The 14,276-nt window shown below is 36.0% G+C and overlaps 2 protein-coding genes across 6 annotated transcripts in view; one reads left to right on the top strand and one right to left on the bottom strand.

Annotated features, from left to right (window-relative positions):
* Nucleotides 1–1,875: 1,875 nt before the first annotated feature.
* Nucleotides 1,876–8,720, bottom strand: LOC126829643 (uncharacterized). Of its 5 annotated transcripts, none has more exons than XM_050559646.2 (3): nucleotides 8,124–8,720; nucleotides 5,065–5,164; nucleotides 1,876–4,394 (listed from the first exon to the last, which is right to left on the bottom strand). In XM_050559646.2, exons 1-3 carry the CDS (start codon nucleotides 8,194–8,196, stop codon nucleotides 3,635–3,637), a joined length of 933 nt encoding a protein of 310 aa, XP_050415603.1. In that variant the 5' UTR covers nucleotides 8,197–8,720; the 3' UTR covers nucleotides 1,876–3,634. The 5 variants fall into 5 exon arrangements, with proteins under 5 accessions (XP_050415603.1, XP_050415605.1, XP_050415606.1 ...); XM_050559648.2 differs by lacking the exon at nucleotides 8,124–8,720 and adding an exon at nucleotides 7,741–7,863; XM_050559649.2 differs by lacking the exon at nucleotides 5,065–5,164 and having other exon boundaries at nucleotides 8,124–8,719.
* Nucleotides 8,721–9,205: 485 nt separating this feature from the next.
* LOC126829628 (myotubularin-related protein 6) overlaps nucleotides 9,206–14,276 on the top strand; it is a 70,088-nt gene continuing 65,017 nt past the window's right edge. The window contains exons 1-2 of the mRNA XM_050559608.2: nucleotides 9,206–9,588; nucleotides 10,791–10,907. Of these exons, the coding sequence (XP_050415565.2) occupies nucleotides 9,559–9,588; nucleotides 10,791–10,907 (147 nt within the window). The 5' untranslated portion in view covers nucleotides 9,206–9,558. The remainder of the gene's footprint in view (nucleotides 9,589–10,790; nucleotides 10,908–14,276) is intronic.

Raw genomic sequence — 14,276 nt, 5'->3', positions numbered from 1 at the left:
CACTCTCACAAAATAAACTAACCATTATGAAAACTAATACAGCATTTACGTTTAATTGGCAATATATTGCAATACTCGAAAAACATTAAAGATACATTATGTAAGATTTAAATCAAGAGCTGGCCTTCAAACATAGATAACGCAAAATGAATGTATTGAAAATTTCAATCAAACTACTTTATTCTGAGATAAGTAATCACTTTTTGAAGTTTTGACAAGATGTGGCAGATTGTTTATCACAAATATCGAAGGTAACCAAGATCTTTTGGTTATAAACATGCATTTCAAGTTTCATCAAAATAGGATCAATAATGTCACCTCTAGAGTGTCCACAAGCTAAAAACATGATTTTTTTGTACAATCAGGGGCCATAATCCACAAAGTTATGGTCCAATACATGGCAATATCGAAAGGAACCAAGATCTTTGGGATATAAATCTATAGTCTTAAGTTTCGCCTGATAAGTTTCGCACACAAACAAAATGTGGACAGGGCAAAAACAATATATGTCTACATTAAAAGTGGGCGTATCAAAATTGTGACCTCTAGAGTGTCCAGAAGCTAAAAACATGATTTTTTCGAACAATCAGAAGCCATAATCAATTAAGTTGTGCCAATATCGAAAGGAAACAAAATCTTTGGGATATAAATTTGTATTTTAAGTTTCATTAAAATAAAAATTGTGACCTCTAGAGGGTCCACAACTTTGGCAATATACGCGTTTACACTATTTGCGTAAAGGGGAGTGGCCATTTTGACGGAAAGTTTCTGTCATACACGTTTGCTTGAATGGTTGCTGTTGATGGCCTTCCCAGACGTGGTTCATCGTTAAGGCTCTCTGCACACTTAAATTCCGCAGTCCACTTCTTTAATGTGGAAAAGGAAGGGGCATCATCCCCTGCAGTGGAGACCATGTCAGCATTTATCTGTGTTGGGGTTAGTCCTTTCAGTTGCAGGTACTTGATATCTGCCCCATAGCCATTTTTATCCATTTCTGGTGATTTCAGTGGGTAGGTTCACTAGATGGTATGGTATGAAGACAATAATAACACTACAGTTGCAGTTCTTATGTCTATGATTCATTCAATGATTGTACTTCTTGGTGGCAAAAGTCTGTGACTCAGTGAGTAGGACGTTGGCTCGCTAACCGGGAGGTTCCGCGTTCGATCTCTGCGTTGGCCGAGAAAGTTCTTCCGGATTTTCCGGCGTGGTTCCCCCTTGTCAATAGTGTAGGATGGAGGACCTGGCAAGGGACAACATATTGTTTTTCGGATGGTACGAAAAACTGAGGTCCTGTTTACACATTGGCTTGCACGTAAAAGAACTCTTGACAGTTGGAATCAAAATAAAAGAGTAGGCCATAGTGCTGCTGTCCGGCAAAATTTTGTCAGTCAGTTTCGGTCTGATCTAAACGAAATTTGAACCAAAATGTAATTAGGATGTAACGGTGATATATTTAAACAGTTTTTTAAATCGGATAAAAATTGTGATCTTTAGAGCCAATAAGCTAAAAACACAATTTTTGGTACAATCAGGGGGTCATAATCCAGAAAGTTAAGATCCGATATGTGCTCAAATCGAAAGGAACCAAGATCTATGGGATATGAACTATATTTCAAGTTTCGTCACAATCACAATCGGATAAAAATTGTGAAATGTAGAGTGTCCACAACCTTCGTATTACATACTGTTCATTAATTAGTAATCAAATGCAGTGGAAATATGTCAGTGTGTAATAGAGATGTTTATCTAGGCACGAGGTGGCTGCTAGTCAAGACACATGTCTCAGATTCTACCAGAAAACTGGATATCGATATCAATGAGCCTCAGATATTTGCTTTGAACTAGAACAAAGGGTTGTACAAGGCTTCCATATAGAACTTTTGAGCTTTATTCAATAAAATATATCTGGTACTGCCCTTTTAAATAGCATATACATGGTTTTGCAAAACAAAATTAAGTCTCATCCCATTAATGGAATTAAGAACAATAATAAATTTATTAGTATTGGTCTGTAAGACCAGAAAAATACCGCAACTTCCAGGCAATCGTTTGAAAGTAACAAGCAGTTGCCAGGCAAGATTGCCCATATTCTGCAAGAGATGGATAGAGAACAAGCTAAAAAAGCAATCGGGGGCCATAAATCCAGGAAGTTATGGTCTGATATGCGCGAATATCAAAAGTAACCAAGATCTTTTGGCTATAAACATATCTTTCAGATTTCATCATAATCGGATGAAAAATGGTGACCTCTAGCGGGTCCACAACCTTGGTATTACAGTCTTTTGCGTACGAGGGGTGTCCATTTTGTCCGGCAGTTTTGGTCCGAACTCAACCAACAATAAGGTGTAATGTTTATATATTTGAACGTTTTTTTTTGTTTTTTTTAAATTGGATAAAAATTGTGACCTTATAGGGTACACAACTTTGGTGTAACATACTTTACACTTTATGCGTACTGGGGGCGGCTAGTTTGTCTGGCAGTTTTGGTCCGATTTTCACTAACTCAACCAACATTACGGTGTAACGGTGAAATACTGGGCGGTTAAACGGTTCAAATGTCGACTGCTAAAAAATAATACTATTAATAGCACTCGTCGTAGTCATACGGCAAAGTCAACAGACCTTGTTCTGACTTTTGCTATTGTTAATCCAATCTAAATACTTCTCGGCATTTCTAACTATATTCTACCTTGTTTATTATTTACTTCAAAACGTAACCACCATTCAAAATATAATCATAAAGGCTAGAAAATGACATTATACTAGATTCGTTATGACATTCAACACGTTTCATATCTCGTAATTTCTCGCAAGAATTCTACTTTGGTTTTTAGTTAAATTAACCAATCATAAAAATTCTACTTGCAAGCGAGGATTTATTTTTTTATTGTCCAATCAATAGACGCCTTCCAATTTACTTTATTCTATTCTTAGTAACATTGTGTAATCGTAATATTATCGCCATCTGTCACGTACGAAGGGAAATAGAGTATTGTTTTGTATATTATCGTTATATAGAATTAAAAAATGTTTCAAATGAACCAAGTTAACCAGGTAAATAAATAATTACGGCCTTAGATAGTTTAAATTTTCATTAAAGAATTGTACATGTCTGAAAAAATTCCTGACATTTTTGCGCGTGTAATGCCTTTTAGGCGAGTATAGCGTGTGCACAAGTAATGACTCGCACCTCCTGACAAGCTCTGTTTTATGTTTAAAATTGATACCATGCGGTTAACGGTTACTAACCGATTAATAGCTACGGCTATTCGAATAACAAAAAAGTCCTAACCGTAGGAGCACTACTCTTGAGCGTCCACAATCAATCGTGGACGATGGACGGACCGCAGCGGAGACGACATTATACAATCACATTTCATGGTGGGCGTATACATATTGTGACCCATAGAGTATCCACAAATAAATTGTGGACGGAAAGGGGCGACGACAATATACATCCACATAAAAATGTGGGTGTATAAAAAAGAATGCAAGTTTTTTATTATCACCTGGCAAATTTGTACCAGGTCATTATTTCATTTCTATTTCTATAAGTGCTGTGCATTATTTTTGATGAAAATCATTTGCACGTCAGGCTAAGTCAGTCTGCTGATCTCTGAACAAAAGTTGATCATTTCTTTAAACTGTCCTGAAATACTTTCAAGAATGATGAAAACATGTCCATTTTTTCTCGGTGCATTTTTTCAAGCCTATCTAGCTTGGCTTTATCTTGTCTTTTTCTTTCTTCATTAAACGATTTTATTATAGAGCTAAGTTCTTGTAGATCTGTTTTTGCTTGATTGTTTATGTATTTTTTTTTTCTGTCTGGTTCACATTTATCACAGTCTGATAAAAAGTTTGCATCTCTTTTTATGGTTTTAATTTGTATAATAGTTGGTGTCACCGCATTTGAAGCAGATGATATATTTGTACTTGTTGCAGGAGTGTACTCATATGCCTCAGAAAGTTCTTTATAAAAGGGGCATGTTCTTGGAATCATTTGAGCATTTTTATGGTTATAATTCACCACATCTCGATAGGTTTTTGTCAATGATTTCCATTTATTCTCTACTTGAACCCATGAATAGGAATAACCTAACTCTCTTAAGCGCCTTGCAATCATTTCCCAGACAGACTTCTTCTTGTACTCTGAGCTATGAAAAAAATCATCATGTTCTTGGTGCAGAGATATCAAATCTAAAATAGCCTGTTTAGTCCAGCTGATTGTCAGACTATTTGATGAGGTATAAGGATCCTTTTTTCCGTGGTCTATGGGTAGCTCAAGTATGTGAACAACATTTTGCGTTTTCTCACCAGGTTTATCTATATATGTCCATCTTGTTGAAGAGGCATCAACATGGCTGTCATCATTGTCCATGACTTCAATATTTCTAAAAAAAAAAAAAAAAATTATGGGATTTGATCAGCAAAACATACACATCATTCATTGTCCATGACTTCAATATTTCTTATCAGACTAAAAAAAAAAAAAAATTATGGGATTTGATCAGCAAAACATACACTACATCATTCATTCATTGACTCAACATCAACAAAGAAAAGTGTTTTCAAATCAAAAACATTTTTTATTTTCGAGATAGGTCTTTCATATTGACAAATTACCTAGTGAATAATCTTGCAGTTTTAATTGCACTTCCTGGTAGACCACTTCAGAGTCAAAACTTCCAGGATGAGAGAGTGTGAGAAATGGGGTGAACGTCCACAAACTGGGTCATTTCGTGACAAACATAGGCCATGGTAAAAAAATTGTTTCATAATTTGCTAGTGCATAGGGTTCTTTAGCAGTGAGAGGTAACCCATACTCCTTATCAAATACTAGATCTAAATAATGCCACTTGACTCAATGACAGACTTTATGATCTAAAGCATACAGGTTACCTCCCCTCCCCCCCCCCCCTCAAAACTAGGAATTTGCATCTTCAACTCACCCAATTTTACCACTGCATTTATTAACTAATAATTTTGTTTTAATGTGTTCTGACCAATAAAAGCAAAACTTTTCAATATGAATATGAAATGAAATGGAGTTAAACATCCTACTTTTCTGCAGCAACTGGGCCATGCGGTGTGCTATGAGAAAATTTTGTCAGGACAGAAATGCTGTTGATATAATTCATCTTCTCATGACCCCAATGTTTCACTGTAAGATTGAAAACAAGCCAACAGTGAGGCTGATGTCCGCCGCCGAAATCCCAAAATAAATAGATGACACATATTAATAAATCGCACATTTATTTTTTTCAAATATATCAAGCAATCAAACTGATTATCAACTATACACTAAGTTTCATCAATCTATCAGATAGAATCAAGACATTCACCTAATGAACATCAACATCAAGTTTAAACATTCTACCTCAATTAAAAGCAGAGTTGTTATGTTCCAAAGTCTTGACCAATCAAATTCCTTATCGATCCTTAGCCTAAGCAGAAAATTCTCATCATCAAACTTAGTCATGGTAATTATAAATGAATCTAAACACGGAGTTTCATCACTCTCACTTAATTAAAATCAAAGTTATTGGCCCCAAAGCATCAACCAATCTCTACTTACCATAAGCAGACGATGTTTATCATCGAACTCCATCAAGGCATTTGCCTATTAATAAACACCTACACCAAGTTTGAACCTTCTAGCTCAATTAGAAGGAGAGTTAATGTGTTCCATATTCTCGGCCAATCAAATTGCCTATCGCTCTAAGCAGAAAATGCTCATTATCGAATTTAGTCAAGGTAATGATGTAATGAAACTACGTGTATACACCAAGTTTCATCACTCTCACTTAATCAGAACTAAAGTTATCGTGTCCCAAAGCATCAACCAATCAAATTGCTTATCTCTGCTTACCCTAAGGAGAAAATGCTCATCTTCGAACTCCATCAAGGCATTGGCCTAATAAACATCAAGTTTAAACTCTCAATTAGAGAGTTATTGTGTCCCAAAAAGTGTGATGGACAGACAGACAGGCAGATGAACGAACTCATTTTAATAGTCCCCTGCTTTCTTCGAAAGGCGGGGGACAAAAATCTGTTAAATACTGTAGCCTCTTTCATGTTAAGGTTTTGGAAAGAGGGGTACCTCAAGGGAGGGGAACGTTGAATATCAATAAAGTTTGTCATCTCAAGACACCAATGCTTTACAGCAAATATGAAAAAAATAGCCATGCAATACTTGGAAATACGCCCACACAGCAGCTTTTTCTTGAAAATCATGATTTTCTGGCATGGTTCTCCCATGTCAGTGTCTGGCAAGCATGATTTTCTGGCATGGTTCTCCCATGTCAGTGTCTGGCAAGGGCAAAATTTCCCTCTTAGCACACTGCATAAAAGTAGGATGTTAAACCCCATTTTATCTCTTTTCATTTGTCTTGAATAAAACAACAGCTTTCAATCTGTCAGATTAAAACACAGATCCTATTTCGTTTTGTTTTTTATAGTTCAAAATTTCGTTTTACTTGTCTTTACTACACTAGGATTTGGAAGAATTATGTAACCAGCGTTATCATTGACATGTTCTGGATGATGGGAGGGATTAGCTAAAGAAACAGTCTGTTACGGCGAGTTTTAGGCGTGAGGTGCACTGAACTGTGGGTAGCCCACTAGAAACATCAATGCTGATTGGTTAATCAAATGTCTGATGTCATAGGGTCAAAAACCGCTTGTATGACCTCTGATGCGACCTTCTACTATAAAGTACAACTGGTCAGGACTTCATGTAGTGTATGTAAGCCAACAAAAATATAAAAAAACGAAACGAAATGTAGATCTGTATAGATTGAGCAGCTTTATGTCTTCAAGAAATCCAGGTTCTACTTCAGTCTAGCCAAAATACGCCAATATGGGGGTCCACCCACCACAAATTCCTGTAGGAGGTTTTTTGGTAACAAATGGTAGAGGACCTTTCCCTGTACATCATACTGAAAATCCACCGAAATCCATTAAGGGGTTTAGGAGTTATCAATGTGACAATTTACACCTTAAAATGCTGTGAATCCTCCTGAAAACCCTTGACCAGAAGCGGATATCATGGAGACTAGGATGTTAGAGGTTTATGACGTCACACTGTTCTCATTCTATAGACACCAAGTCCGATTCTTACAGGTGTCCTGTGTTCGTTTATTCATCCACTCCCCCCCCCACCAAAAAAAAACCAGAATGAAATTTCACAAACCAAGGGTACAAAAGCTGACATCATACTCGACAGGGAGCATAATATTAATATTTGAGCACATGGGCCTATTCAATAATGGAATTGATTAAAATCAATCACGTTTCAGCTACAGTCTTGATTTTTGACACAATGAAGAGTTCACATTCCCTTCAGTATCGAGAATAAGAACAACATGACACTCTTAACAATAAGTAGAAAAACCTTTTTTAAGATTGTTATTGCTGTCAGAGAAAATGTATCGAGATTTCTCTAGGTCAATTGTGAGTTAAGTTCTCCTGGAATATAGGGTAACTCAGAAATTTAGAACCTCTGCGATATGAGACAAAACGAAATTTAGGTAAACAGATACAATCTAATTTCTTCAAAAATTCCAATTCTGTTTCCCCTCTTTACCTAAACTTTGTCTTATTTTCTCACTAAAATGTTCATTTAAATTGTACAGGCGTTCACAGGGACTGACAGGCAACCGTTTCGCAGTAATCATTTGTGTGCTTAAAATAAACCAATGCCGACAGCGAGCGAAAAAATCATGATTGGTTACTTACAGTTGCAACAAGTGGTCAAAAATATTAAAACTTTATCACCTCATCTCATCACCAACAGTTTCATGTTTTGATGAACTTTGTCGCAAATACAAGCAAACAGGCTGATTTTTCATTAGAGAACTATGCGTAGGGATATCTAATTTTACCATCATCAATGAACTTTACTTTTCATTTTTCTGGACTGGACTACTGGAGGTTATTTCAAACAGTGCCATAATAAGAACTAGTTCTAAGTTAAATAGTGTTCATTATATACGGGACAAAATTAGTTTATTAATATTATTTATGATGAAGGCTCTGATCTTTCATAACTTTAAACTAGAAGAATGGAACTGGAAGTGGTGTTTGACTATGCCTACGTCATATCATGTTCTTTCACTTACTACGACCACCGCAGTAGGCCCACCTCTTCTTCTTAGTACAAAATGTACTTTGATGTTGATATAAGCGACTCATGCATTCGGAGTCCTTTGGTTGACCGAGTGTTAAAATATGTAAAATAGTTTCAATCAGTTTCACACTGACCACTAGTAAATATAATCAGCAGTGAATATTCGCTAGGCCACTACAATCACTGAGAGGGATGACATCGGTACGGCTGAATGCGCTCGCGTTATTAACTTTTTTCCATCTGCAAATTAAATTCTATAACATTTTTTTGAAGAAAAAAATATCTTTCCTTCCAGTGATTGTAGCCACCGGGTAGAATAATCACCTGTGTAACAGTGTGAGATGGTTCCTGGTGTGTAATTACAGTTTAGCGCATGGGCGGTTTTAATAGTCAGCTCACATCTCCTGATGTTAATACTGTAAATATTGGTAGATAATAGTGTGGAACCCAATTTGACCGTAAGATAATCTTAGGAGAAATCCTATCACGGGGAATCAAAGCACACCGCGTCTATAACGGTGTGTGCTGAATCCTACAACTGCGCAGGGACCATCTCACACTGTCAGTGTCACACCTGTGACCGGTGTGATAGTTTGAGTTGACTCCTGGTGTGTGTTTTCTCCTGGGCACTTGCGCATGTCTGAAACTGATGTTTGCCTTAACAACGAAACTATGTCTACTTCCTGCGGTGCGAGTTGGTTCCTTGCAGTACAGGAAAAAGTATATCATGTACTTGATTAGAGTTTTGTCATTAATAAACATACTTGTTATCGTGATTAGCTGTTGTTTTAGTGATGAGTAGTTACACGATCAACGGATCTAAGTTGATTGGCTTGAAATTGATACTTCTATCGTTCGTGATCGTCAATTTGCATCCTCTCGTGGTGGTAATACTGTAAATATCGGTACATAATTGTCTATATATTGATTTGACCGTAAGAATATCTTAGGGGAAATCCTATCACGAGGAGTCAATGCACACCGCGACTGTAACGGTGTGAGTTGACTCCTACAACTGCGCATGCGCCAAACGGTAATCACACACCAGGAACCATCTGAAACTGCCACACCGGTGTCTTCCCTTTCAATGATAGTAGCGGCCAAGCGAATGTTTACTACTGATCCACCGAGAAATATGTCGCTATATTACTAAAAATTTATTTTATTTATCGACGGCTAAGATAAGCCCATACTCAATAACGTCTATAATCCACATACGATCTATGGCCATACCAAGCACGTGATTTCACTGCAGTCACAGTCATCCAGCGAATTTTCTTATTGTATGACAGGTTGATTTCGGTGTCTTCGTCTAGTGACAATAGTGATCTAGAGAGCAGTCGACAGTGGATTTAAAACACGACAAATAAGGAAGGAGGAAGCCAACAGTCAAACTGAAAGAGAGACCCATCATCTCAACTCAAAATATGGAATACCGGTACATAAAAACCCCAAAGGTATATACTGTCACACTGTGACCTAGAGTTTGACGAGATTTTTTTTCCTTCTAATTCTCATTCTCAATAACATTGCCACTTCTATTCTATTATAATTGCCCTATCCAAAATGAAATAATAAAAGGTTTAACGTCCAACTTTTCTGCTCCCACTGGGCTAATGAAGACAGTTGTAGAGATAGACTGAGCTATGAGAGAGAAATTTTGTATCAAATTCCAACTGTTCAAGGTTCTTTTACGTGCATGCCATCTGTAGGTTACATGGGACATCGGTTTTCCGTCCCATCCATTATGTTTTCCCTTGCCAGATCCTCCGTCATGCATCACTGACAAAGGCAAACCACAACGAAAAACCCAGAGATGATCTTTCTTGGCCCACACAGATGGAACACTGCTGGGCTAGTGAGCCAACAATTCCTCATCATTTTTATACGCCCACATTTTCATGTGTACGTATATTGTTGTCGCCTCTGTCCAACCGTCCACAATTTGTTTGTGTACACTGTACAGTTTCACAATTTTTATCTGATTTTGACAAAACTTGAAATATAGGTTTATCTCCCAAAGATCTCAGTTAATGTTACTACTGATTTGTCAATATATTATATTATATATTACCGGTATATATAAAATGTTATAAAATTTCAAAAGGCACAATCAGCATGTCTGTTATTAATCTTTTAGAGGCATTTAATAACTGGATAAAGCAATAAATTATAACACATAGACTACTGATGGAAGAATAATTACTGATTTATTTAGGCGACGTTTCGAAGAGTACGGTACTTGCTTGAAAACGTTGAGAGAATACTTTTTGTAGCATCGCCTAAATAAATCAGTAATTGTTCTTCCATAAGTATGTGTTATAGTTTAATGTTCGTTATTATATAAAAACATAGATATATATTTGTATATCAAGGTTTAAAGAGCTACACGTAGAAAAAGATTATTTATTGGCTCGGTCCGCTCAAGGTTCTTTTTTTTTCTTGCATGTGTATCTCTGTAGGTGTTTGCAAATATCGGTATAAAAGCAAAACTGCTCTATGGAATTTCAAGTGGTATCAGAAGCTGCTCACATTTATTAAATACAAGAATTAAACAAATGTAGCTTTTTTTTTCTGGAGAATATTTTACATCTTGCAAATGTAACATGGCGAAAAACTTAAGGTGAAAGCTCTTTCTGCAGTATATGATGTGTTTCAGGTAGAAGGTGTAAAGCTTTTAGATAAATTCAATGTGAAAAAACCCACTACAGGTATTCTTTACTTGACCACCACACATCTTATATTTGTGGAAAAGGCAGGAAAGAGAGAAACTTGGGTAAGTATCTTATATTTTCATTGTACCGGGTAGTTAAGTATAATCTCAATGGTCATTTTCGACAAACAATCCACAAATATACAAAAAATGCGGCTATTGATAGGCACTTTAACAATCCTTTTGTTGTTGTTGTTCTTAAATTGTGAATTGATTAGATGTCAAAAACTTTCATAGTGGCATTATTTTTGTCAAGATCATTCTTGACTGAAGCATAAATACAATTTGGCTCTCCTTAATTCAAGAAAATGTAAAATTACTCTTGCAATATAATTAAGAAGAGTTTTTTGTGGGAGCTTTTTTCTCATTTTTATCCACCCACATGTATGTTTTCATTGTCCCTGTCCGTCCATCCACAATTTGTTTGTGGACAGTCTAAAGGTCACAATTTTTATCTAATTATGACGAAACTTGAGATGTGGGTTTGTCTCCCAAAGATCTTGGTTCCTTTCGAGTAGACTGTAGAATATTGATATTATAATCAACATAGTAAAGATGTATATTTTGATAATTGTTCATTGTCACCAATATGGACAAGTCCTTACAACTATACAATAGCCTTAACCAAGGGACAACATTTTTTTTTTAAACTGATCCTATGTCGGCATGTAAATGATTACAGTAAATCTCGAATCATTTTTTTAACCCTTTTTTTTTTTCAAATCCAATGTGAAGCATTGAGACAATTATTGGATGAGCCATTTTTTACAAAATGTAGGCGTAATCTTGCATGGCAACTGCTTTATCCAGTTAGGTGAGAAGCATTAGGTTCATGATTGTACAAAGTCTATTGATACTCTGCATTACGCAGTTGTCCGTTTTGGAGTTACCCCTCTCTCCCGATATTGGGTCATTCCATGTCAAGTGGACCAAATTCTCAAAAATTTGGAAGGTGACCCCCTCAGAAAATTATGAAAAAAATATATGTTATAGTACATGTACATACAGTCTTACATCAACTGCAAATTTATATGACTCTAGCATAAATATTGACTGAGATATGACCATTTGAATTGGGGTACCCTTTGAAACTACTGTTATGATTTGATTTTTGTGATCTGATTTTATTCCTTCTAGTAGGGGGGGGGGGTGTTATTCAACAAATATTCTGGAAGCCTAGGGTACGGCGCTTAAAATATGTGGAGGAGTAACAAAATCCATAATACAGAAAAAAATTTAACCCCTGACCCCCATGTACATACCCCCTGAAAATGGGGTACCTCAAATTAGAGAAAATATCAGTTTTTCTGTCATTTCACCACTAACAAATTTGTTTAGAATGCCTTTCACAGGTTCATATGTAGGTGATTAGACGTAGGACATGCAAAAGCGTCTGTATATCGAAGTAAGATATGCTCGAGATACAATCATATCAGTACCTTAACAAAGTGACAGATTCCGTTTATTAAAGGACCATAAAAAATCGCCAATTTGAAGGCCCATGTAAGCAATCTCAATTGTAAAGCAGATGTAACGATGAGTGATTTGAATTCACTCCGAGATAGCTTAACTTTGCCAAAATAATGATATTATGTAATCGTATTGATGAATATTTCACCACATGATAAATATGTTGTTAGTGGTTTCTTTTTTGTTTGAAATCACCACAAATTCAGATTCTATGCCCTCGAAAACATAGTAGTTGACATATTACAACACTATTTTTGTTCAAAAGGCAAAAAATACATATTTGCGGTGCCATTTTGGCCTTCATATTGGATTGCCGCTATATTGGATTGTCGCGGGTCATTTTAAATTTCACATTCAGACTTGCAGACCACAAAAACCTACATATGAACCTGTGAAAGGCATTCTAAATAAACTTGTTAGTGGTGAAATGACAGAAAAACTGCTATTTTGACTAATTTACGGGTACCCATATTCAGGGGGTATGTACATGGGGGTTAGGGGCGTCGGGGGTCCAAATTTTTTTTTTATTATTAATTTTGATACTTCTCCACAAGTTTTAAATAAACACTGTACCAAAGGAATCGACTATTAGCACAGACCCCTACTTCTAGTCAATTTATATTCTTGAAATTATGGGGTTTCTAACAGAATGTTATATAAATAAGAATTTACCATTACATTTTACAGAAAATGTACCGTCAACTGTGTATGGAGTGCCTGAAGTGCCAAAGTGATACTTGTGCAAAAACCTATCAATATTTTGATACAGTGTAGACATTTTACTACACTGTATTAGAAGTTGTTACTTATCACATGTATAATGTATCAAATGGGTATTGTGTGAACAGACATTATTAAAAGTTGTATCTTCGTTGGTTTCTTGTCAAATTAGCTTTGAAAATCGATTCACACAGGAAAATAGCTTAAATCATTCTTTTTCAAACGATAGCCATATAGAGGAGCCTTCCATGAAAAATATGAAACTTTGGGAAAATGTTGCATGTAAACGTGTCTATCAGTGATGAAAGGTCCATCTTTGATATTTTACTCTCTCATTTTTTTTTTTATTAAATTTGAACAGTAAATTGGGATTTTTTTCATTTTTTGCGGATTTGAATGGATTGCTTGTATACATGTAGTTCTAATTACCTGATCATCATGAAACAAAACCTTATAAGAACATTTTCTGCACACTTAACAATTATGCATCTACAGTAGAATCTGTATGAGCAGCCACTCCTATTCAGCGACATCTCCTTGTAAGCGGTCACGATAAATTCCCCCCGTAGAAATTCTGTTGTTTCATCTCTTTATTCAATGGTCACTCCTCTAACGCGGCCAACGGTCACTATTTTACTAATAAATTCAACAAAACATCGCCCATTCAACGGCCATTGTTGAATGATACCATCTTGTCGTTCTTTGTAACACCCCCGCTAATCCCGTGAGTAGTAGTTAATTAACTGGACCCCCACTGATCAGGTAAAAAGAAATGTAAACATAACAATCAACCCGGGATTATCTGTTAATTAATCTTTTGTTTTATTAAACGACTAACCTGATCATTGTTTTCACGCGTAACGACACATTATTTGATACTGATTGAATAAAATAAAAGTACCGAGTTTTGTCACGATCATCTAGTATCTCTCTTAGCGCCTCCTATAATATTACATACAGAGTTACACCCCTGTAAATAGGAGATAAAATTAGCGATGTTTTTTGTTCATGTGCTTTTTTGATAAAATAAAATGAATTCATCGATTTTCTTCACAAAAATGGATAAATATTATCGAATGCATCACAATGGTAGACAGTAGTATCGAAGGTTGGTACAAAATGACAAGTTTACAGAAGTTATGTCCGAGATTTGAGTAAAGAATTTTCGTCCGGCGCAAGATTCAGCGACGGCCAAATTTACCGCTTCCAATGCATCCAAGCGTAATATTTAATTTATGTCGG

Source organism: Patella vulgata, chromosome 8 (genome assembly GCF_932274485.2).
Source record: "Patella vulgata chromosome 8, xgPatVulg1.2, whole genome shotgun sequence".
Lineage (NCBI taxonomy): Eukaryota > Metazoa > Mollusca > Gastropoda > Patellidae > Patella > Patella vulgata.
This window is presented reverse-complemented; position numbering and strand designations above follow the sequence as displayed.